Genomic DNA, 25,186 nt, shown 5'->3' on the forward strand with positions numbered 1-25,186 from the left:
AAAACCAATTGTGTTCTGATGGTTCTATTACTCCCTAGTAGTAATGGAAATGGAAATGCTAGTTACCCAAGATAATTATCATAGCATCTATTTTATTGATGATAACACTCAAACACTTTTTAGCTGCAGGATGTGTTACATACGACAATCAAAAAGGCAGGACCAAGTAAAAAAAAAGGCAAGTATTTTTAGTCACATTTGCTTAGTTCAGTCCATTGCAATTCAATGATTTTAAAAATAGTAATTAATGTAAAGCTTAGCCATTTAACTACATATTAGATGGCTAATTATTCAAAAGCAGAATAACCAAATATTCTATGTTAACAAACTTAATACAGATGCAGACCAAAAAACCTCAAATTCTTCATTTTCCAAAAGCAGCTATTCACATTAACTACTGAGAACAGCAATTTTCTCAACCGTTAGAACATATTTTGCAGGAATGCAAAGATACATGATGTTAGAAAAAGAAAAACTACGGGAAAAATGTTACTAATTAGCAAGAACAGACAAAACTATCAACAGAAAACCATAACCATAAGCCTGCTTAGGCTGCACAGCCAGTGTCTGAATTTTGCTGAGTAAACCAGGCATGCTCTGATGCACATTTTAAATTCAAAACAGTCTGACTAAAGCAGCTGTGGGGTCTCTTCTTCCCTTTTCTCAAACAAATTTTTTAGGAAGGCTGATTCTCTTTTCAGTCAGCTCATCAGAGTTTACTACCAACTTTACATCCAGTGAAGGAGTATGTATGGAACTCATCTTGGCACCATATTTACAAAACTTCACAGAAAGGATTACTCAAAGTCAAACTCTCAGAGATTCATTCTGCCTGCAAAGACACAGTGGATGCAGTTTCAATACACTGCTTCCAGACCACAGATGTGAATGTCAAAGGTTTTCTTTTCCTGAGCACACTTTTCTCTGCAGCTGGGATGTGGGAGACAGGCAGGAGCTTGAGTGAGGGCTGCAGCATGCACAGTAGACCCGCAGCAAACCAGGGGCAAGGAACAGGGGAGGACCTTCAGGAACACAGTGCTTCAGTTTCTTTCAACAGGTCTGTCAAGCCCCTTTCCCTGGGAAAATGGCACTTAAAAGCACTCTAGAAAGTCTGGTCACAGAAATCACCTTTGTGAACTACTTTTATGATACTTACAAGTTCTTTTTTTTTCATGCACTCCATAAGAATGACAAACAGCTGATGAGCTTGATTCCTGTTGTAGTTAAAGGTTTTCTGGATGGTAACTAGAAGCTGGTCCCTAAGGGATTCATTTATTATCCTAAATGAAAAATGAGACATAAAAGAAGACATTGCCAGAATGAATATATCTTCAGAAGGCCTGCTGTTTAAGAAACTATAATATCCAGGTATTCCTCTTATATATCACAGATATATTTCTGTTAGCAAGTTCAGTCTTCAGGATTTTATCATTAGGCCTTACAGAACCCATACCTTTGCTTCTAAATGTTCCAAGTCCCTTTGCATATAGCTTAAAAACCCCAAAATATTTCACACTTCTGATATGTCACCTTGTTTATGGTTTTAAACAAAGGACTGAACTTGCTAATGCATCTGAAATCTCTTAATACCCAACTGAGAAACAAATGAACAACCCAAATGATTATTTAAGAAATTAGATTGAAAACATTATAGAAAGATCTGTTATAGAAGGGTTGTTTTGTAATGTTTGCTCTCCCAAAGCATTACGAAATAGCCCTTCAATCTTCATCCATTTTCCAATAAAACACATGTGTTTTCAGATTATGGCAAACATTACCAGTAGATGAGAGATGTAGTAAAATTCAAAATTCACTGTGAGAAAATGATTGGACTGACAAAAAATTCTCATTATAGATCTGCCTTAGTAGATGAACACATATATCATCATTATTGGAGAAGAAAATTGGACACTGCATCATATGCACTGTCAGTGGGAGGGAAAGTCATGCAGTGGGCACATCTCTGAAGGCTGATCCTGATAAGATCTTTCAATTACCTATGAGGTGATAGAAAAAATGAATAAGAAAGAAAAAAAAAAGCAAGCCAAGTTTGATCTAAACTAAGAAAGCTTGTTAGACAGAAAGGAAAGTTGCTGAACCATAAATACTGTGGGTGCAATTAAATATGTGCTGTGTCTAAACAGCAACAAAATCCAGCATAAGAGCTGCTCTCCTAATTCAGCAAATAACATCCACACTGCTTGCAACACTACTTGTCTGCTTAATATTTAATCCAAGCTAAGCTTCAACTTCAGTCCAGGAAATAGGTTTTGTCTTCAACACAAGACAGGTGTGCCACAACCTAATTAAGACAAATAATAAGGTGTTTGCCTGGAAGGCAAAAGCAAGAGAATGAAGGAAGCCCAAAAACTCCACAGCTGGTCTGGCACTCTTGGACAGTGAAATTGATTCACACAATACAGCAGAATCAGGCAACACACATTTTGCAAATCCATGCATTAATTAACCTCAGCCCTGGCCTGAAGGAAAGAGTTACTCCTGGGAACCTGTCCTTGCTTCTATCATGCTTAACCCAGCACCAAGTATAGTGCAGCAACCCTGATGGAGCTTGTAAAACAGTGTGCTGTACTGAGAGCAAGCTCATTTCAAAGGGCCATGTATTCAAAATGGTAATAACTTCTACTCACTAACTTCAGGGCTAGGACCAAACGGGCAACAAAAGCTTGCTGACAGCAGAATGCCTCTGCTAGCAGCATTTTGTCCTTGAGGGGCTTTTTTAAATGAAGCTCTATGAAAGCAAGGCACACAGTCCTACACAGCTTTGGTGAAGAACTTGAACCCTTACCCTCCTTCCTCTGAGTACTTGTGTGCGAATGACAGGATGTCTGACGCTCGCCCGCTGCCGTCGCAGATCACCACCGGGAGAGGGGGATCTTCCCGCAGACACTCCAAGACAATGGAGATCACATTGGGACCTCCTTCTACTATGAGCCCAACTACAGGAACACCTTGCCCCAGTCCTGCAAAAACCAGAAGAACAGAAACAATAAAACAAAAGAAGTGTCATTGAAACTTAGTTTAAGGATTGAGATAAGTGGATGTGATTTCTGTGTTAGAGCATTGCTTCCAACCAGAGCCCCTAGGAAAAATGATGGCCATTTCATGGCCAATGTGAGCAAAAAAATCCATATGCTGTTCCCCAAGCCCAAAAGGAAAAGAGTAAGATATCTCTCTGCCCTTGTTTTTGTATCAGCTCCATGCGGATAACTTATCCACTCAGTGTTGGTGGATGTCTGTAACCTCACTCGACAGACACCAGGTACAGATAAATCAGCTAACATGACTGCTTCATCAGGCTCCCAGCCTTTGATGCTTTACCTCTTCATTGGTTACCTAGGGAAGTCTTCAGTGAGGTGACATACCTATGCTTATTCCTAAGATAAAAAAAATGGAATTAGTGTTTTTATCATGAGGCAGAAATGGCTGGCCGATGGAAGAGACGACAGCTGAGCATCCCTTTGCTGTCCCTGCCTCACTGTGATCTCCAGGCATAGGATGACAAAGGGAAGCCCACAGGTCACATGGTCTCAGTAGCCTTGGTCACAAGAAACTTGGGGAAATGAAGGACAAAACATTACCTGAATGCTGACTAATTCCACTATCATAAGCAATTGAATTCAGTTCTTAACCTGTGAAATGACCAGCGCTTTATAAAGGTGCACTTTTTTTGTTTGGCTGAGAACGCGTGAGAGAGTTCATGTTTTCAACCTGGATTCCTCTCTGCAGAGCAGGAACACCATGCACAGTGACAGGAGAAGCTTCCTGACATCCTCCTGTCAGTAAACCCCAGCTCTGATAAGGAGGAGTCACAGAGCACGGGCCCGCCTGTGTGTCCATGAAATCTTTAGTGATTCCTCCTGAGATTTCCAGCAGAGGTGCCTGTGCTTAGAGTGATTAAGAAGAAACAAAACAATTCCCTGTATGCTGTAACTAGCAAGTGTGTTGCAGCCCTTCACAGAACAGGCTTCTATGTGTATTCCCAACTTTGCCCTTCTCATGACAAAAACCATCAAACACTACCTAAACCAGAGCTGATGTTGGTATTAAAAGAAATGGACAGAACACCTTGTCCATCTTGTCTCTGGGCCCTGAATTCCTGACCTTTCAAGCCAATGCTCCATTTTACAACCGTCCAGCTCTGCCAGCACTTCTGCAGAAGACAGAGATGACAAAAGCAGGAGCAGGCTGAGTTGTTTCCACCTGTGGGCAGCAGCACCTGGCACTGCCTCCATGCTCAAAGGCAAGGGGCAGCATTTTGCTGAGCTGTTTCCAAGACTCACGCACAGGCACAGGGCAGCACTTGGAGAATTCCCGGAACATTTGGATACCTCATGGCTGATCCCTGATTGCACCTTTTGACTTTACCTGCCACTCTACTTGAGTTTTCTGCTCTACCCATAAGAGCACTTAGACCCTATAAGGAACTTCTATGGAGTTCAATGCAATTGCTGTTCTGGATGTTTATTTTTTCTTATTTTTACAGGCTTACACACTTTACAGAGGTACCAGTAAGAGGTAAGAAAAGCAACTGGTAGAACTGTTGTAGATTCTCCAGTAGCTTTTAACTGATGTGTGAATTGAAATACTATTAACATTTTTGGACAATTTTTAATTAGGGTTGTGGAGTTATTTTTAAATAGTTTATATATTTTTTATTTCACCTTTAAAAACTAATATTTTACATGTTAATGCATATATATTTTAAAAATAATTATTTTCTAAATAACAATGGGAAAAAATTCTAGAAAATTATTTTAAAGAGGCCATAATAGCTGGAAGAAATTTTAAACTGCACAAAACTCTAAATATGAGAGCATTAAGGTGAAATTATCTTAATTGTCATTAAAAATCAAAATGCCTGCTAAGTTTATCAGGAAGACCAAAGTATTTTGAGTGAGATATTTCAAATGAAAAAAATCCATTTGTATAAGAGAGAAAACAAAATGCTTGTGGGAATATTCAAAATCAGAAATCACTAAGCTGCACAGGATTCCTGTAAACAGGAACTGTAAAAAATCCCCTCGTTCTGTGTGTTTACTGATGCTTATGAATTCTAGCCCAGAAGTGCACAAATTCTTTGCATTTCCTTTTCCTTAGATTCTCACTGCTTTGAAGCTTCTCCTCACTATGATTTGCCAATTTTTCCTCATCCCTTTATGCAATCCTTACTCCATGGTGTTCCTGCCCGGTTCATGTGGGCTCTTTCACCACTTATCAAACAGCACATGTTCTAGTCCAGTCACACAGTCCTGATCACATTTCCATGGAAAGAGCTGGAAGAAGTCTTTAATTTCCATAATTTCAAGTGTTTCAAGCCCTCCTTGCCCCCTTCAAGGCGCCATGGTCACAGTTTGCCCCACTCGTACTTACGTGTGTTAATCTTCTGGAGGGAAATGTGTTTTTCCAGCTGACGCCGTAACTTGACTTCAGCTCCATATTTACCTAATGTGCCATTGTCTGCCAGAATGAAGTGGGTGTGGGAACTGTTGAGCACAGAGAGCTTACTTAGAGGGTTTGACATGGTTTGGTAAACTCGTGTTACCTGTGTGCCAAGAGGAGAGATGCACCTAGGTTAGAACTGAGAATCAAATGGGAAAATGCCCCTCACCACCCCACAGAGGCACACTCAGAGTCCTCTGGAGAAAGAAATCAAGCAAACTTCTATGAAAACCAGAGGAGAATTAGAAAAGGAGCTTGCTTTTACACTCCAAATCTGTCCTCCTGACAGCACTGTTTTCTTTGGAGGATGACAGTCAGATTGTGCACTCCCCTGCATGTTCCCCTAAGCTCATTACCATGCTCTCCTTGTTCACACACTGTGCTGTTACATAATCCTCTTAGTGCATTGGAAAATACATTCTCATTTGGAGTTCCTAGTAATTCATATGCCACTCCAGAGTACCCACCTACGATAAATGCCAGCCCTTATGTGATTTACAGAAGGCTCAGAGTGCCACACTGAAGTTAGGATGTAAACCTGTCACCACAGAGAGGTCTTTACTAATGAAAGCAATGGAAACCTCACCAATTCCATATTTACTTTGATCTCATTTATGATAACCTGAGAAATATTCTTAAACAACAAGTTTTCTCAAGAAATTTCACCTTCTAGACCTGCTTTAGAAATGGAAAAAAGTATTATTTCAGAAATATTAACAATGTATTTTTCACACAGCTCTTTCCTTAAACACTTACATCTTTTCCTATTAGATCCTCCTTGTTTTCTACAATGCCCCACGGTGCAATTCCTATGGCACATATTCGTCCTCTGGATTTGGAAGAATGATCTTTCAAGGCATCTCCCACATGGCGAATGACACCTATAGGTACAATTAATTTAATGCATTTTTGGCACTTTAGACTGATCACTAAAAACCAGAATTTTCTTCTTGCCTCTCATGGAGCTACTGTGTTGCTTTCACTACTAAACTGGTACTGGTACTTTATAGTAGAACATGCAATGCAGACAGCCATGGTTTTATTTTGTAATGGTTGTGTTGTAAGTCCCATGACCTTCTCACATCTTTGTGATGAATTCAGTGATGTCTGTGGAAGACTTACCCCATTACCAACTTGCCACAGCACAATCTGTCCCCTTGTCTGTCTCGTGGTATTTTATTCATTGGACACAAACCATGACAGCAGGAAATACAATTTCAGTAATAAAAAGATATTTGTACAAAAAAACCACACCAAAGCTAAATTTGGAGTAGGAAACTTCTTAACTACAAGGATAACCAAGCACTAAAAGAAGTGTATTAGAACTAGTGGTAGATTCCTTCTACTGAAACCAAGGCTGAAATTTCTTTTCAGGGGAAATACCGAGTAATGCAAATCAATACTGACCCAGGAAAATCTTATGGTCTGGACTGGGTAGGAGATTAACACAAATGATTACAATGCTCCTTTTTGGTCTAGTGGGTAATGACTCGTTCATGTAGACTTAAATCTTCTGCCTGTGGGAAAGATTAGTGAATGAACATCACTGAATTCTTAAGTAAACTAAAAGTGATGGCAATTGCTTACCTGTACTAACACCACCAGTGAAAATCCAAGCTCCTGTGGTCATGGCAGCCTTTATCAGACCTTTTCCAAACACTTGCTTTAATTTTGGTTGCATTTCAAAGTTCTGGAGGCCTCCATGGACAGAGATTAAGAGTTTGGGCAGTTCCAGTTGCCAGTCTTTCACCATGAGATGCAGCAGAGAATCTGGTTTAGTGTCATAGGACACACGGATGTACTGCAAAGAGCAATGTGTAATGCTGTCACTCAACCTGTTCTAAAAATTCTCTGAGCAAAGAATGGTTACTGCTTGCCTTTCATCCTGAAGAGGGAGTTTTACAATTTTCAAACAAAGAAACAAACCTAAGTTTGGATTTTTTCAGAAGAGAGGAAAAACAAAGAGAATTTTTGCAGAAGTTTGAACTGCTGTTACTTTTACTGCTAAGAAAAGTAAAAGTCCATCTAGAGTCTGTTGAACACCAGATTAATAAATACCTTAGAGTACCCTATGCCCCTTACCATGGCCTTATTTGAATGTCCTCCTCCCTGGAATTCCAGGTTTCCATAGGCATCTGTTGGGTATGCTTGGGTGTGTTTACTGACAGACCATTTTTCTGGCTGAGCTTCCACTTGCTTCGTTTCTTCTTCATTTTTATTGGCTGTTATACTTGGAGGAGGTGGAATATGTTGGTTAATGAGCTGGCCACAGCAGCACCTGGAGGTTAAAATATGAAGTGACTTTGATTACAGTATCTTCACAATACAAAGAAAATAAATCAGAAATTAGATTTTCAACTGCTCAAGATGAATAACAGAAAACACCTCTCACATACACATATGTGCCAGAATTAACAGGCTTAGGTGTTTTTTAACATGCAAAGGCAAAAAAATTCACTTGACTTGTGTCATGCACTGGAAAGCTGTTCTAGGTAAAAGGCCAGGCAAGGAGGAAGAATGCAGAACAGGAGCACCTACCACCTGTTTCTTACCTAGAGGTGACAGCTTGCATGTGACATTACCTGCTCTGTTATCCACACAAGCTGGACCGCAATATGCAGCTAGCCCATGGAGTAACAGTAATATTTAGAATAAGAAATCAAATCCCCCTGTCTGCTATTGTCATTGGTAATATCATACCAACTGTGAAGGATGGCACCACATTGCTGCACCCTTGCTTTCAGAATTCACTATGAATCTATTACGGTTTGCAAAGCTAGGAGCTAACAACTCACTGCCTCCCTGCTCCCAGCCTGATGTAATGAATTTACATCTCTGTGTGACAGGTCCCATGGCTCTGTGCAGACTGGAGTGCAAGCATGACTTGTGCTTTTGTTCCCCTGTCATCTCCCTTCACAGGCAGTGACTAAACTGGGTTTCACACATCTAAAAACCCAAACAAAGTTGAGTTTCTCTGGTATTAAGCTTTTCTGTTGAAACAAAAAGTTCAAATGTTACCTGGTAGCGTCTTTGTTGTTAGCAATTATATAGATGCATTCTCTTTTAGAAAAGGTCTTCTCTATCCAAGCCTTCTGACCCTGAAAAGAGAGAAAGGGGGAAAAAAAGAAATGTACTGCTATATTTCTGTGTGGCAGATACAGCAACATTCACCTTCTATTTTCAGCTACTAAATTCATTACATCAGTTTTAAACACCAGATACATCTACTCATGAAGTGATGCAAATTTCTATTACTTGGATAAAATTAAAATCTCAAATGTGTGTAAAAACCCTTCTGTAGAAAAATGATGGTCTTGAAGTTTCAAGTTCTACCAAAAAATGTGCCTGCTCCTTCCCACTGCAGTAAACAGTAAATGGCCTCAATGTAGCACAGAAAATCATCATAAATTGTGAAATAAATAGATAATAGTATTTACTTCAAATAATGCTTTAGTATTATTCTTTGTATGCAGAAAGTTCTCAGTAACTTTCCCTTCATAACTATCTTCTCACATAATTTTTTCCTACTGTAAATCAAGTTCCAGTCTTTCCTAAGGCATCTTACTCTGAATGAGAAGTGTCTTGGAAGGAGCATTTTTAAATTTAAATACCCTGTGAACAGTAAAACACAAACTCTTTGGGTATCTGTGAAACAGGAGGAAGGAAATGACCTTCAAATTGTGTTAGCCTATTATCCTGCTTGCAAACCAATTTTAAAAATTGAATTCAAAGAAACCTTTTAACTTTAAAGAAATGAAAAAATGTTAAAAACCACTCACAACTGGATAATACCAATACCTTTGCCTTGCTGATAAAAGTTGCCTCTTCTGAGTTTGAATTATGAAACACTCTTTTCAAGTTACAAGCAAATGTTGCACATTTTTCTTTAGTTTGTGCTATGGAAGTGAAATTAAATTTTTGCAGACACAGAAGCTAAAAATGACACAACAACTTTCAGCCTAACTTAAAAAAAAAAGTAAAGGGATTTTTCTTAGAGAAAGAACTAAAACCCTTGCTGATTTTGACTGAAGAAAGCCAGCTGCAGATGCCAGTCAGCCGCTTTGAGACAGCCATGCTCCGAATGCTGCACAGGCTCCAGCATGATGAACAGGGGTTTCAGAGTTCATCTTTCTCTCCCATGCAAGGAAAGAGCTGTCTCTGAAGCTCCTTTGTCTGTTGACTTGTTATTTCCCATCTGTCTTCTTAATTTACTCCACTATGTCTAAAATTACAGGGGACTACTGGAAGTTCCCTCACTGCAAGTAACTGCAAGGAAGTTGCCAAACCAAGCTTCTCCTTCATTAAAAGGGTGTCCGTAATTGTTCAGGAACACAGACATTCCCCTCTCCCAGGTGCCTCTGAGCCAGTCTGGGCAGTCCTGCCTGGCAGATCCTGCAGCTCTGCTCTCCACTCCCATCTTGCTGATTTACCAAGGCAGAACCATCTCATGCCATTTTAGAAGGAGTTGTTGGGGCCTCACAGCACAACAGTGAGGAAGAAATAACAACTGATAGACAAAACTTCCTGTGGCTTACAGCTTTACTTGCTTTCTGAATGACAAGGCATGTATCTCAGGCATTTAGCATAAAGGGCTTGGTTATATAGCAAAATAAGAAGGAAAAGAGTATTAGATTTAATATTGAAAGGCTGTGGGGCTTAGTCAGCTTTTCTGTCTTGACTCCACAGATTACTTCTTCAAATGAAATGAAAAAGCCTTACTTCCAAAATTATTGAGAAGGTTCTTTTCATGAGCCTTCTCATAAGGCTGCTACAACATGACAAATTTCAGCAATAGTGTTACTTGAAGTGGAGCTTAGGAAATGCTTTTGTTCTATACCATCAGAGTCCAGTTCTAGAAAAATCCAGAGAAAACATCCCCAACAGTGAGATCCCTGAGGCTCTGTGGTATGTGGAGGTGGGTGGTTAAATCAAAGAAATGCCATTTACCTGCTCAGAATGAGATTTTGCTACCTCACAGGTATTCAGGCAGTTCGAAGTATTCAGAGATCCAAAAATAGTCTATTTATTTGAATTACAGTAATTTTCAAAATTATTCCTAAAGCACACAAATGTACAAAGTGTACAAATTTACTGCTATTTCATAACTATGCCCAGTGTTGTTACTTCTCATATACACCATATTAGTTAATAAACTGTAACATAATCAAATGAGCTTAACAGGAACCTGTTACAGAGCTTACATAATTTCTGTACGTCTAAAATTGTACATATTTAATTTTTAAAATAATTTGGTTATATTGTTTTATATATTCTAAACATATTCACTTCCCCCACCTGATTAAAACTTCCAAATTCTGTGTGGTAACTCCTTGACTAAGTGACACAAAAGCCCAAATCAATCCCACAGTGCAGGAAACACTTTTCACAATTAAAACCATAACAGATGCTGCACACTTAACTGTTCTGTAGAGAATACTGGAAAATGCAATCTAGAAATATCAAATCAGTTTGGATTGTTACACCACGCCAGTGAATACTGCTTTACCTTATTCCTTGTAGCTTACCAAAGCAGAGAGATCCTTTTGCTGTTTTGAGCATGTTAAAAATATTTAATTAACCATTGATTAAGTCACAGACTTAACATCTGTGTTTGGAAGGAAGCTTTTGCATCTTGGTATCTAAAAGGAGCTCTACAAACAGCTGCACTCTCATCTGTGCAGTTGCTCTTAAACCCCTTCTCAGAGGAGGTCTCTTATCTACTGCTATGTTGGAAAAGCCTTGGATACTCACCCCAGAACCCCGTTAGCAATCAGCCGCTGCAGGCACTGCAGAGGGACAGCACATTGTGCTCTACTGGCTTATTTTTCTGTGCTAATGAGAGGAAGGCAAAAGCAGGCATTACAGACTGGGGAAATAAAAACCTCAGCACATTTGGTCAGCCTTTGAAGTTTCGCTGCTTTTGTCTGTTTAATCTGCTTAACCAAAGCTTCATTATAATCCAGTGCAAATACTTGAGCAGGAACATTTGCTGTCAGAAAATGGGCACTTTCTCCACTTACTTTGTACAGATTCTGTACATTTCTCTCTCTGGATTGAAAAGCTCTTGGTCTTTCAAGGAAAAATGTAAGTATGCATACTGTCTCTTGTGAGAATGAAAAAACAGTAAGCACTTTTTAACAGCCTTGGACTTTGATAGATCAGCTACAGTTCTCAGACCAACAGCTAGTGGTGGTTTTCCATACATCTCTGAAGAAAACAAAAAAAAACTAGATCCCAGCTTGTTGACAGTAGTGAAGTTCAAACTTGCTTGTTGCTGCAAATCCTGAATGTATTACTTAGAACCTAGTTTTGGAAAAAACACATTACAGATGTTCAGTGGTATATTTGTTCTCCACTATGTAAACTGGCAACAGGTCTCCTAAGCTATGATAAAAAAACCCCAAACCACTGCTAATTCATGTACTTCAGCCTAGAAACCAATATGCTGCTGAGAAACAGCATGAACTAATACTGGATTTATATTATTCCACTATAGGGTTTTGCTAGCTGTCTTTAGCATTATAAAGTTATCCTCCTCAGAAACCAAAGGAAATCAGTATAACTGCTTTGTAAATCACAGAGTAACAAAAACAAGACCCTAAACCACTAGTCACCTTACTAAAATAGGAACTAATAAACACAAGAACTAGTTCTAAAAAGACCAATTATCCTTTGACTATTGCAAATTAATTACACTATTTGCTGAGAGAAAAGCAACTGAATCATCTTAGCTGCAGCAACTGAAGAGAATTTTCTCTCCCACACATAGATAATCTCAGTTTTCTACTAAATTAACATTAAATTTTATGTATTTCACTTCATATATAACCAAGCATTCAGTAAAGAAGCACTTGGCCTGAATTTCAGGCTGTACCACAACCAAGCCTGCAGCCCTGTTTCACTGCACATTTATGCAAGAGCAACAGGTGGGCTATGCACCAATAAATACATCCTTGGAGAATCTCCAAGGAGGCAATCCAGACAGGAGAGGAAAGCCACTGGAAATGTCATGCAGCAAACTCCTGCATGACATTGTGTCACCAGAAGCTGTGAATTTCAGTAGAGATATACCCCTGGAGGATGGCACAGCACTTAGTGGTTGTGATGAATGTAATGACCAGAAAAAGGAGTGGAAGAAGTTGGGGAGGGACAGGGGGGCAGGGATGAGGGTCTGCTGTGCCACTGGAGCACAGCCAAAGGCCAAGCAGGTCTAAAAGCAGGACTGAGCTCTGTGAGCTCCAATGACCCCCAGAGTGCTGCTCCTGGAACAGGGACTCGTGTCCTTGCTCGATGGCTTGGCTTGCTTGAACTGGGCACAGGATGGGACAGGGCTTGGCCTCACCCTGGAGCTGCAGAGCTTCTGCTGCCACACAGCTCAGAGGCACCTGGGGCACAAGGGAGGAGCACATATTCCACAGCTGCTGCTCTCCAGAGAGGTTTAGCCTGGGCCAGGCCCAGCTGGTGAGCAGGATGAGAGCAGCAGGGCTTGGTGCATCGATGGGGATTGGACACACGGACAGTGCCTGGTGCACAAATGCACTGAGGGAGCAGGCAGGGGAACAAACAAATGTATGTCATGAATAATACAGGGTCTGACAGAGCTGTTCAGGCTAAGTCAAGCACACAATAATACAAAAATGGATCTGGCTGGGCAGCAGAGCTTACATCTGTGGACTAGTACAAATTACTTTGACCAATATCTTGTTAAGATGACTGTTGTCATTTATGGAAACATTCATCTGTAACCCTGTTAACACCATCTGATCAACTTTTCAGGTAATCCTCCTATGGCTTGCAGTATGCTGCAGAAAAGCTGGCAGTACCAGGGAAATCAAATCTCAACTGTGCTGCCCAATCATAAAATTAGAATGCTGTACAGAATTAAACTGGGATATTTATGCTAGATTTGAGCATAGGGATGTTTGCTTTGATGAGATGGAGAAAGAAATAAGTAATCTGAATGTCAAATGAAATTCATATCAAGAGCATCTGCACTCTTACTTAAAAGAAAGTAAATAAGAACAATAAACAGTTGGGAGAAAAAAGAAATCATTATATTAGCAGAATCTCTGTTATCTGGAACTTAAATCCTGACACGAGAACAATTTCTATTTTGTGCTGCCTTTAAATGCAACATCCCAATCACACCATTCATCATCCTTCTTCACTTTGAAGGAACAGTTTTTCCAAGTGCCCAACTAATTAATCTTTCAGGTGATTACTTCTGCCTAGAAATTACATTCCTCCTAATAACAAGGTCTTGCTCAGAGAAAAATCCTCCAAACTATGTGATGTATGTTAATAGCCAATCCTGTAGCCACTCAAAAACTTGTAAGATATTACTGAAAAGTTATTCATTGCTAAACAAGTACAGGGCATGAAATTTTGAATTTGTGTTATGCCACAAAGAAGCCAGAGCCATGAACAATGTCCCCAACTACAGAACACAGCAACAGCCTATGAATCTACTGAATTTCCAAAACTCTTGTGAGCATGAGTTCTATCAAAAATCTACTTGTAGAACCAAGAATAGCTTTAGTAAGTATGAAGTACCCAAACAAAACCCAAGAGAAAGAGGATCCCTTATATATTTTGCGAATAAGAGCACCAAGAATGGATTTGTAACAGTTTAAAGATTCTTTCAAATAATATCCTATTCGCTTGAGATAATTCTTATTCTTAGTGATACAGAGAGTTCTGTCAAATTTTATATGTGATCTTGAGACAGTCAGCCCACTGTGTTTTTCATATTGTTCAATTTGACAATTCCATGGTCTTGTAGCAACTTTGTCAGGGAGCCACTGGTTCTATGGTAGAGACTAACACACACCATGCAGGATGGCAGTGTCTGTAAGCAAGGCAAGCAATGCTGTTATCTCAAATTGAGGCCAGAAATCCCTCCTGCTGCTGGTGTGCAAACCAGAAAATGATGCTACACTGCACAGAGAGCTGTAAGGAGCTTTCTTGACTTCATTACACTCTGTGTTCCTGGAGAGGCACAGCAAACATCGGCCGTAAAAAGAAAATTTTTCCATTTTCTCTCCATGTTCATTAACTGAGGGACATGGTTTGCAAAGCATGCAAGTAAGAAGTAACAAGCTCCTTTTTCAAAGCTAAGATGATTCTGCTGCACCTCTGAGAGATACACAGCACATCCCCAGAGGCTTTGCAGTGTCAAAAACAGCTACAGCCTCAATAGCCCAGCAGCCTGGCTGCCTCTGAAATGGTGGAGAGCCCCAGCACCAAGTCCATGGTGGCACAGGAGCAAAGTGCTGGATGAGCTCCTACAGAGAGGCAGGCACAGCCCAGCACTAATGTAACTACACTGCTAATGAAACTATAATAAAGCAACTTAAAGAACCATTTGGAGTGCACTGCAGCACAGCCTGGCTCAGCACATGCCTGGGGAGAACATACCCTGTGTAGTTTTGCAGTACAGAATTTTTCTGTGTGAAATACCAAAGAAATTACACACCACATCTACCACATTTCAAGGAAGCAAAAAGCATTTCTGCAACAGTTTGGCCTTTCCCTTACTGCACCAAATTTCAGGGAAGACATGCTAACAATAAGGTTAATCTCCATTTGTTACTTATCCCAGTTCTGTTAATACCTTGCCAAATCCTCCTCTTGCCTTTAGCCCTCCTGTCTGGATGCTTGGGAGACGGGGAACACAAACACCAACCTGTACTGAGCCTCTGCACCTCTCTCCCCAAAGCACCTTCAGCCCAGAGACACTCCACAGGCCAAGTTTAACTCCCAGACCTCACACACTAACCAAGACACTAAGATGTGGTGAGCAACTTCACCTGAGTGCCATTCTCAAAAGCTCTGATACTGCAGGATGGACGAGCAGGGAGAGACAGTAAGCAGCTTCTAACATTATATTAGCCAAAGCAGCCTGGTAATTCCTAGTCTCGTCTGTAACATAATTTTGTTGATAATTCTTATTTAAAAGTTTAAGATGATCCTGGTATCTAGTTCTGACAAGGCTCAGGAATGTTTTTTGTACTATAACTATTATTTGTCTTGGCTAATGTAAAGACTCTGTTAGATAATATTTTCAAAAGAAGTCAGGGTGCTTCCAGATTATTTTCATGTGGGCTGTTTCTTTTAAATAATTCTAAACTATGAACCTCTAGTACAGGCCATTCATTCTAACCTGAAATATAAAACTGCTATTGTAATGAAAACCCCTGGGATTCAACACCCTCAACAGCAAACTTTCCTTTGTGCAATTCATCAACACTTATGAAATCATGATCAACATGACAAGGTACTTCCCTTAATACAAAACTAAGTCTGAGAATAATTCTCACTAAAACTACCCACATACTTAATTCTCCTGGTTATTTGTGGTTTAGAAAATGGTGTCAATAGATGTCAATCATGTCTACAGAAAACACTAGCCCACACTTACATGCAGATGCAAAAAACATTGATTAGGACTAGAATATTGCCTCCATCAGTGAGATCTGGGTCATTCAAGTCCACATTATTAAGAATAATGACTTGTTATTAATAATTAGAGTATAAATAAAAGATATGCTTGCTGTTTGGAAAAGGACTAAAAGTAAAAGCACTTCTTTGATATATGAGATTACAAGTTCCTATTTCAGAGAGAGCTATACAACTTCTGACAAGTCAGTTTGTCGTGCTGACTTGTGTCATGACTTTTCATTCATGACATAATTTTATCATTTGAAACCTTTTTCTTTATGAAACAGGGCAAACCACAAACATAAAACAACAGAAGAAAATGACTACATGTTGCATGGACCATTACCCATCTATGAGAGTTTGTTCTAAATGCACAGTTGTAGTTAGTACTACTTTGCTTTGCACAAAAAACACCTGGGCTTGAAGAATTTGTTACACTGACATTTTCAAAATGTGTGACAAAAAGCCAGTACTTAGGGCATGCACATTAATAAAACACAATTTAAAATTGCTATGAAGCAACAATTCTATATTCACATGTAAAGAATATATGCATATCTCAGAAGTCTCTCAATTCTGGAGATGCTGAACTACATATTTTGAGAAAAGATATTACAATATTTAGTTCTGCTGCGTACTGTAAATATGCACCCTTTTGGAAATATGTATGTAATACACTAGTTAGCCAATCTATCTCTGGAGAAATTAACATTAGTTTGCAGCACAGAGTTTTCCTGACTCTTCAGGTAGAATTCTGTTAAAGAGTTTGAGCTGTTGAAAATTTGCAGCTTTCTGTGGCTAATTTCACACTCAGTAGAGCAATTTTTTTCTGGGCATTAGCTAAGAGCTAAAACCTTCCATAGAATATGCCACAATCAGATGCATTTTATTCCCTGCTGCTTTCTGTCATTTTCCAAAAAAGAATTTCCAGCTATTTAAACTCTTGGGTTGCAGGGTTTGCACAAAATTATGTCTTGTAATCTTTCAGAAATCCTTATAAAAGCATTGGAATTTAAGGTTTAAATTATTTCCTGCAGACTCTAAATACTTATGTTTGAAATATTGCATTTTGTACACCAGAGAGTGGCCAACATTCATTGGGAACTTCCTGAAAACCTGAATATTTCAGGGCTGAAACAATTACAGAGGGTGAGGGCAATGGGAGATTGCAGAGCTTACAGTTTTCAGAAAATCTGGCCAATCTTTTCAGTCCTTATGTACTTAAAACCCATGAAGAGGCAAGTGAAGAGAACTAACGGGTGCCATAGAACAGAAAACAGTATGTCCAGTGATGTTCCTGGACCTTTTTATCATGGTGTGCAGCACATTGTTCCTTCTCTTTAAAATCCATTGTTTTAATCCATGATCTGTCCATTATTTGAATTAGAGCGATAGTAGGGAAAAACTATAATAAAAGTTTCCATTTTCTGGATTTAATCTGTTATCAAAAATGGAAACGAAAACTTTAAAATCCTGAATTGGAGGAGCTAAAGGAGACTGGAATAGGCCAGGAGCTGTTTCCATGGCCGTCTCTGGCTCAGCAGGGGATGGGTGCCTGCTCAGGGCCCAGTGGGACCGCAGCAAAGGGCAGGAAGGACACACAGCGGGTGGGAGCTTCTTTGGGGCCATGATTTGAAGAGCTGGGGGGAACAAAGGCCAAACCTGGGCTTCCTTGGCTCCTCAATCTCTTGAAAGATTGGTGTGGGGATACTCAGAGATCACAGGTAGGCTGGGGCTCTGTGAGACCTCTCACCTCCCAGCCCCATGAGCTTTATGGAGGGGATGCATTTCTTCACACGACAGCAGCAGCACTGTGGGTACGAACGTGATGGGGCTGCTGATGTTTGTTAAATGTCCTTCACTGGGGAACCTCCTTCATGGCCAGCACTCACTGAGGCGGTGAAAACCACCATAAATTCTGCCCTTTTCCTGCTCTAAGACTTCCATAATGCCTACCATAAGACCTTGATAAACTCTCCTGGAAACAAACACACAGAGAAAGAAGCTTGCTCATCAGAAGGCGTATTGCCACAAGAGAGCTCCATAAAGTAATATTACTGGCTAATTTTGAAAACCCAGAACAGCCCCCAAAAAATAAAAAATCACAACCTACAAAATAAAGCAAACCCCAGAACTCCTTCCCCATTTTTTGCAGAGGTAGCTCGAAATTAGCATTCAAAATACTGAAATACGTGAGGTACGTGGTGTTTCTTTGCCAGTATTTCAACATCGCATTACAGTCATGCTCACGCAATTTTTAAATTTTGAAGTGTTGAGACATAATTTTTGGACCTGAAAACTCATTTTGCCTTCTTGCATCTAGTACTTCATGTTTCACATCCTTCAAAATGAGAAATCTAAGAAGAAGTCTAATCAGATCAAGGGAATTATCTGTGTCCCATCAGCTGCAGGTCACTACGCAGCTCTTCGGTGCAAATTTCCATTGTGCACATCGCTGTGACAAAAGGTAGAAGACTATCAGGAATGAAATGAAAAATGATTTAAAATCATGTCCTACCTGCTCGTCCCTGGAAGTGTTTCAGAGTTTGGAAAGATGAATTACAGCTAGAATAAATAAAGTGCATTTAACTCTGCGCTTCTGTCCCATCTTTCTGTTTATTGTTCAGACGTCTCATTCATCTTACTGTTAGGACTTCCAGTCTCTGAAGTTCATGAGAATTCCCAAGGAGATGGGTTTCCACCACTTTAAGAAGAGAATCTCATATGATAAGCATGTGAGCAGCTTCTTTGTTCAAACCAATCTCATGACTCCCTTTGAAGGTAATCCTTTAGAAGTCTCATGACCCATCTCTCTGCCCAGAGGGTATTTTCATCTCATGGTGGAACAAGGCACAACAAATCTACTTTGATAGTGCCCAAATCTCCAATTTGTTAAACCTCCTTTCCTCTCTTCAAACAGTGGATGTACTTGCTGTAAAAATGCCGGCACTGCAAAAAGGCTAAAGCAGGAGCTGAAACTTTTAATTTGAAGTATCCCCTCCCTTCTGCTAAAATATCAACGCTATTTGCATAATTGAGACAATTGGACATAATAGTCCTTTCAGGGGTCCTCATTAGATGTACAGCTCTACATTCTTTGAAAAGAAGAAAAAAGGAGGTCATACAGCATTAATTATATCTAATCCTTTTTAGAACAATTTGAAGTTGGGCAAAAACTGTACTAAAACAGCTGAAGTCGTAAATAAGCCATTAATTTTGTAATTTTACATATCACATGCATTTTCATACCCTGTTGCCTTTGTCAATATAATTAATTCCTTTGCTGACAAGGGCTTTTTTGCATCTTCTAATACTTTAAAACCACCAATGGCAGAGGACACTGTGTGTTGCAGGTAATTCTTTGTTCTAGCTTTCAACATTTGCCTCCATAAGCTAGGGGCCAAAATAATTGCCATAATGCAACAGATAAGGGTGAGATCCAGAATCACATCTAAGGATCCTGCTCTCTGGAGCTAAAGGCTGCCTGCCTGCTCTTGCTGCACTGCACTGTTAGACTCTAAACTTATTTCCCTGATCCTATAAACTTATCTTCAATGTACTGAACATGTACTCGCCTGCGGCTGGCAACAAAATGTTTTACAGATCTAATTTGAACTTCTGTCTGCCCTAAATGGCAAAGTGTGCAGCTGAAACAGCTTTGTTTTAGAACCGGATCCTGGGCTTCCTAGTGAGACAAAGTTCCTGCCAGCTTAGAAAAAGGATGGAGGATGGAAGATTCTTGAAAGGTCAGCACAGAAATGGAGGGAGGACACACAATGAAGTCCACAGATGTTTCTTTTTCCAGGGGACAATCAAATTTGAGAGGCCTTTATGGATGTCTATTATATAGAATGTGGGATACTCTGTGAGCTAGAAAAGGATGACCTATTGGACAAGAAATATTATCAAAGATATATAAGCCAAAGAATTAATACAAAAAGGTGATTTAGGCACTTAACTCCCTTTTGAAAATGGAACATGGACATGGAATGTGGTATGTTTTTTTGGCTAGGTACTCCATAACAATGGAAGTTAATAAGCAATTAATTCCTCTCTGCTGCTGAACAAGTTCTCTTTGGCCAGCCATTATGTAAGAAAGGGAGTTGTATCTACAGCACCTACATTTGTAAGGCATGATACATTTTAAGAACAAATATTGGAAACATCATTAATGTGTGTTTTGTTCTGCCATCTGTTAGCCCAAACTGCAATGACAGAAACACACACCTGAGAAAATACAGCACTCATAAAAATCAAACACAAGTTTTGCAGATTTTTTTCCTTATCAGAAATTTGGACCTGCAGCCTGCCAGCGTTCCCCGTTGGGAATGCCCTAACACTGCTCTGACACCTCAGTTCAAGTGTAAGACTCAAGAAAGACAATCAAGACATGCATCCACCCAAAAAGAACATAATTGTAACTGTTAAAGACTTTAGTTTAAGGTGACTGAGATCAAAGACCTCTCTACAGGCAATAGGAACACTTTCCTCACTTGCTACTGCAAATAAAGAAGTTTGGATGATGTTAAAAACCACAATTTTCAGACTTAGCATTTTAAGCAATGCCACAGCTTGTCAGGATGCCTACACTGAATGTTCTGAACAGTACTTCAAATAGCACATAATTCTCTCTCTCTAAAAATATAATGATAATACCACAATCGTTATAGAATACAATAGGAATTAGCCAGCATGTTCCAGGGGTGGGCTGGGGAACAGCCCTGTAAAAGCAAAGGGCCTTATACACAATGTGTGTAAAATAAACCATAACCAAGTTGGCTAAAAACCTAATAAATGTGCACTTCTGTTGTTAAGGGCACACTGTCTGCTGTGCTTACTGTCTGAAAAGCCTATGACAAAATTCTGCATGGTAAGAGGAAGAAACTGCCGGCATTTAATTCTAAATGTATAATTCTGCCAAGTTCAGCCAAAGTGCTCATTCAGAGTTCAAAGGAATAACACACATGAGTGAAAAAAATTACATTCTCAGAGAAAAGGCCACTAGACAAAGGATAGTTTTCATGGATGCCTGCACTCATACTATGGGAAGGCTCACAGCACTTGGAGTTTGTTTAGTGGCATGGCTTGATATAAATGCACTGTGAAGGAAAGGGATAAAGATATGCATCTCTGCTGCCCTCAGTGTGACTGTCTCAGAAAAAAATTCCCTTGGATTCCAACAGTACCCACATGCTTACAGGGAGTAAGCAGCAAGGAAGAACTCATTAATTTGGTTTTACTGATTTAAACAATATTTTCATGTACGATAAAGAGTCCATACCAAAAAAGCTTTAATTACATCCTTCGCTGTAAAATCACACCCCTATGACTCCCACCACCAAAATAAAAATATTCTTGCTTCACTGACAGCACCCAACTTGTTTATTTTCAAAAATGAACAGGTTTTATTACAAGAGCTGTAAATCCAATACCTAGGTAATCAATTATATTTATGTAGGAATAATGGGCAGCTGGCATATCTTTTCCCAAGTGGTAAGTTTTGTTTGGCATGCTTGATAGCTCACTTACTGAATGCAGCCAACAGCCTTTCTAACAAAAAGATAAAACACATAACACTGCTCTGATCCGATGTATTTGTTGGTGTGTCCCAAATGTGTGTCTATCAATGAAATCAACACCATGTACCATTTCTTATCAGATACTTACTGGTCTTGAAAATACTCTCCTAATAAAAGCAAATTAATTCAAATAGTATGAAGGGAAAGTTTTCCCCTGAATTTATCCTCCTGCAGTGTTTATGTAGCATTCTCTGAGAGCTTTCAAGCCATATCATATAGACACTCATGCATACACAGATCAAAAGTAAAATTCATGGATAGCAAATGGGTGAGCTGAACTCTGACATACTAAAATGCACTGTAAGCTGCAATGTCTTTGTTTTTTGTGTAAGACTATTTGTAAAACTGTGCATGAGTAGAAACTGAGACAGACTTCACGAAAAACACCTAAGGTATACATTGTAATCTTCCTTTCCACAGTCATGATCAGACCAAATCCAAACTTCAAATGCCCCAGTAAACTATAAATGCCAAAGTCACAAAGGAGTGAGCAGTAATTACAATGGGACATAATTCAGGAATGTTGAAGAAAGGGAGAGGGTGGCAAAACCACAAAACAGTGTCAAAATTCCCTTGGATTGAAGTTTCATCATTTGAGGGGAACCAAATGCTGCTTACAAGCCAAACCTGTTGTCATATCAGGGAAAAACTGCAGCTCAAGAAAGCCTCTATTTCTTTTATAGCTGAATTAAAGCTTGAACTAATGACCAGGGTTTCACAGAATAAACCACTACTAACTGGTGAGAATTGTGATGAGCATAAATACAAATGTCACAGCTATACACGCCAGAATAGATGAGAAATGATGAGATAATCATCATGCCACTGCAACTGCTGGTGAGGTGGCTGTGGTACAGGCAAGGCAGGGCTGGCACCTCCCTCACTGCACTGTGGGCTGAAGCACAGCACTGTCTGTAGCCTCTAGAACTCCAATAAAAACTGAATTCATTCATAACAGCCAAAATGTAACCTCAAAGAAGAAACAGTTTGATAGCAAAATGATCATAAACCCTCTTCCTACCAGCGATGAATTACCCAGGCATTCTGGGTGTAGAACAGCTGATACAAACAACAACTTAACAGCCTTCAAATGTAATCAATTAACACTATAACCCATGAACAGAAGTGGTGAGAAATGCTTAATTCCCATTCTGATTCCTATAACCCAAGCTACATTTACTGAAATGTGATAATCTCTGTACAAAATGGGTTTGGATGGAATGGAATTATCTATCCAGTTTGAAGCACAGACTATCATCCCCAGCAACTGTATTATGACCTTAAATAGGATCTGATTAAACCACCCAGTGCAGCAGCAATAAAAAATGCATTCCCATTATTCTCTCCTTTATACAACCCACTCCCTCCCTCCCAATCTACAATCCACTGGAAACACCCAGTTCCTAGAAAATATATACTGCTGCTTATGCAGCGAATAAGGGCTTTTAGGTGGACAGGACTATAAAATAAAATTGATCGTTTCTTTCAGCTGTATGAGACTATCACTGCAATTCTTCTCTGGATGACAGAGATGTATAACTAAGTTAAATAATTGCCTTCTTTACTGCCCAGGTTCAACTCTGAATGCATCTGCAGCCCTCCTGTTGAGTTATGCCAAGTGATTGGAATTGGAAAGACTATTTTTAAAGCAGAACAGACAAGAATTGACACAGCCTTTTTTAATCTGGTGCTAATGTAAGAAAGGCTGATCCTGTGAGAAGTGTGAGGGAAATGAGTTATTTTTGGCAAGGTTTCACCCACTGATATATGTTTCTGTAATACAGTCAAGTGCCATAAGTACTACTCCTCCCTAAGGGAAAGCTTTTAAATTTCACATAGCAACAGTGGCAACTGTATACGTTTCACAATTCTCCTTCCCCCACCCCCTTTTTTGGTGTTGGAAGAGGCTTTGTACAAAAAAAAACAGCAATGAACTGTGTGTTCTGCTTAAGCACAACTGACATCAAAGATGAGCTGTGACAAAGAAGAAAAAAGTGCTGATCACTCGGGGCAGCAACAGAGCAGTGCCACCCATGCCAGCAGCTCCACGGGGGCCTGAGCACTTGAACTCCTCTCCTACCTGCACTGCTCACATCCAGCTTTCCACACAAAGGCGTTTGCTTAACTCTTGATTCTGTAAATGTTTAACTCTTGGTTCTGTAAATGCTTACACACACTCCTAATTTACAGCCATGCTGAGCCCACACACTGCCACAAAACTGTGCCATTCCCAGAAAGCTGTTCACAGCCAGTGATGTGTCTATGTATGCACAAACCAGTGTCTTTACAATAAAGAGAACACTCTCTGTTTCACCAACTGTGTTCTTCTGAAGAGTTAATGTACAAACTCCCTCTTAGCCCTGCACAGCAGACAGCTATTTACCTGCTGGTTAAAGTTTGTGAAATTAGGGATAGTCCCAAGCCAAACAGCTTGGAGACATTCTGGAATCATGGGGTATTTGACTGGAAATCTGCTGTCATAAATTCAGGTCCCCCTGATCAATATGGGTTAAGATAAATTAAAACCACAGTATGTTGCTGAAACAGTATGAGGCACTGCAGCTTTCAGCTTTGTCAAACACATTATGTTCCCCCCAGTAATTAAAACAGAAATTCCAGCAAGCAGCAAATGCTCTTGTTAGAGAGATTCTGAAGTTAATAATTCTTCTAAGCATTACTGGGAAGGGTAGGAAATCTCTAAATCTTATTTAGTTTCAGTAATCTTGAGCTGTATAACCACTAAAAAAGAATTCAGGAATTTTATCCCTAGTGTATTTTGTTTTTTAATGCAAGTATTTTCTCTGCTACCAAGTGTAGCAGTGGCTGAAAAAAATGCAAGGGTTTCTGAGTAAATCCTCAATTTCATTAGATGCCATGAGACATGTGCATAATTTACCCTTTAAACTTGCATTACTAACTTTCTCCTCAGACTAGCACTTAGAGAAAAGAAACACATGGGTTACAATACCATAATTTCACCTTGAAATGCCATAGAGTATGTAAGTCAGCAGGTAAATTTATATAGACAATCCTCTATCTTTCTGTTCAAGAAAATCTTCAAGTTCTCTTTGTCTGAGGACAGCATGTTCAAATATGGCAGCTCCAAGCTTTATCATATCCCTTTATAAAGACTGTGGCAATTTAAACAACTTGGTGATTCTGTACAGCAGCACCAGAAACAAAAGCAGAGCTGACAGCACACCTAAACTTAACCCTAAATGCCATTCTACCAACACATTAATTTGCTGAACTTAAGGTTTGTTACCAATCCACCAGAGAGCTGTGCAGGACACACATCCATCCCTTGCACCATCACAGAAACAGCTGGAGAGGAACTGTCACTGGTGGCCAACAGAGCTGCTTCAGCATGGAGCTTAAATAGCAAAATATTTATAAAGGTTAGAGTCGAACAGCTGATGTTTGTTGGAACAACAGTTGAGAGTGATACTTGACACTGAACAAATGAATACTTTGCAATAAATTAATTTATTCTCAACGTAAAGCTGTCAAATTAATTACTTGACATGTTTCTCACAGCAAAAGAGAAAACAGAAGTGAGTTCAAAGTCAAGATGTTGCTGCTCATCCTCCCATCCTGTGCTACTGCCATACTCATCACAAGACTGCTTTTCTGACTTGTCCAGTGTGAGGGAAGTTCATTAAACATACAACACGGTTGTAGAGCAAAGCAGAAGGTTTGAAATTTAT

At 39.6% G+C, this 25,186-nt stretch overlaps 1 protein-coding gene across 1 annotated transcript in view; it reads right to left on the reverse strand.

Annotated features, from left to right (window-relative positions):
• The window catches only part of TRPM1 (transient receptor potential cation channel subfamily M member 1), a 70,695-nt gene that overhangs the window by 24,880 nt on the left and 20,629 nt on the right, over positions 1–25,186 (reverse strand). Inside the window, exons 3-9 of the mRNA XM_059482016.1 lie at positions 8,479–8,558; positions 7,543–7,738; positions 7,048–7,261; positions 6,217–6,341; positions 5,392–5,563; positions 2,807–2,981; positions 1,157–1,280 (exon numbers count right to left, since the gene is read on the reverse strand). Of these exons, the coding sequence (XP_059337999.1) occupies positions 1,157–1,280; positions 2,807–2,981; positions 5,392–5,563; positions 6,217–6,341; positions 7,048–7,261; positions 7,543–7,738; positions 8,479–8,558 (1,086 nt within the window). The remainder of the gene's footprint in view (positions 1–1,156; positions 1,281–2,806; positions 2,982–5,391; positions 5,564–6,216; positions 6,342–7,047; positions 7,262–7,542; positions 7,739–8,478; positions 8,559–25,186) is intronic.

Source organism: Ammospiza nelsoni, chromosome 14 (assembly GCF_027579445.1).
Source record: "Ammospiza nelsoni isolate bAmmNel1 chromosome 14, bAmmNel1.pri, whole genome shotgun sequence".
Lineage (NCBI taxonomy): Eukaryota > Metazoa > Chordata > Aves > Passeriformes > Passerellidae > Ammospiza > Ammospiza nelsoni.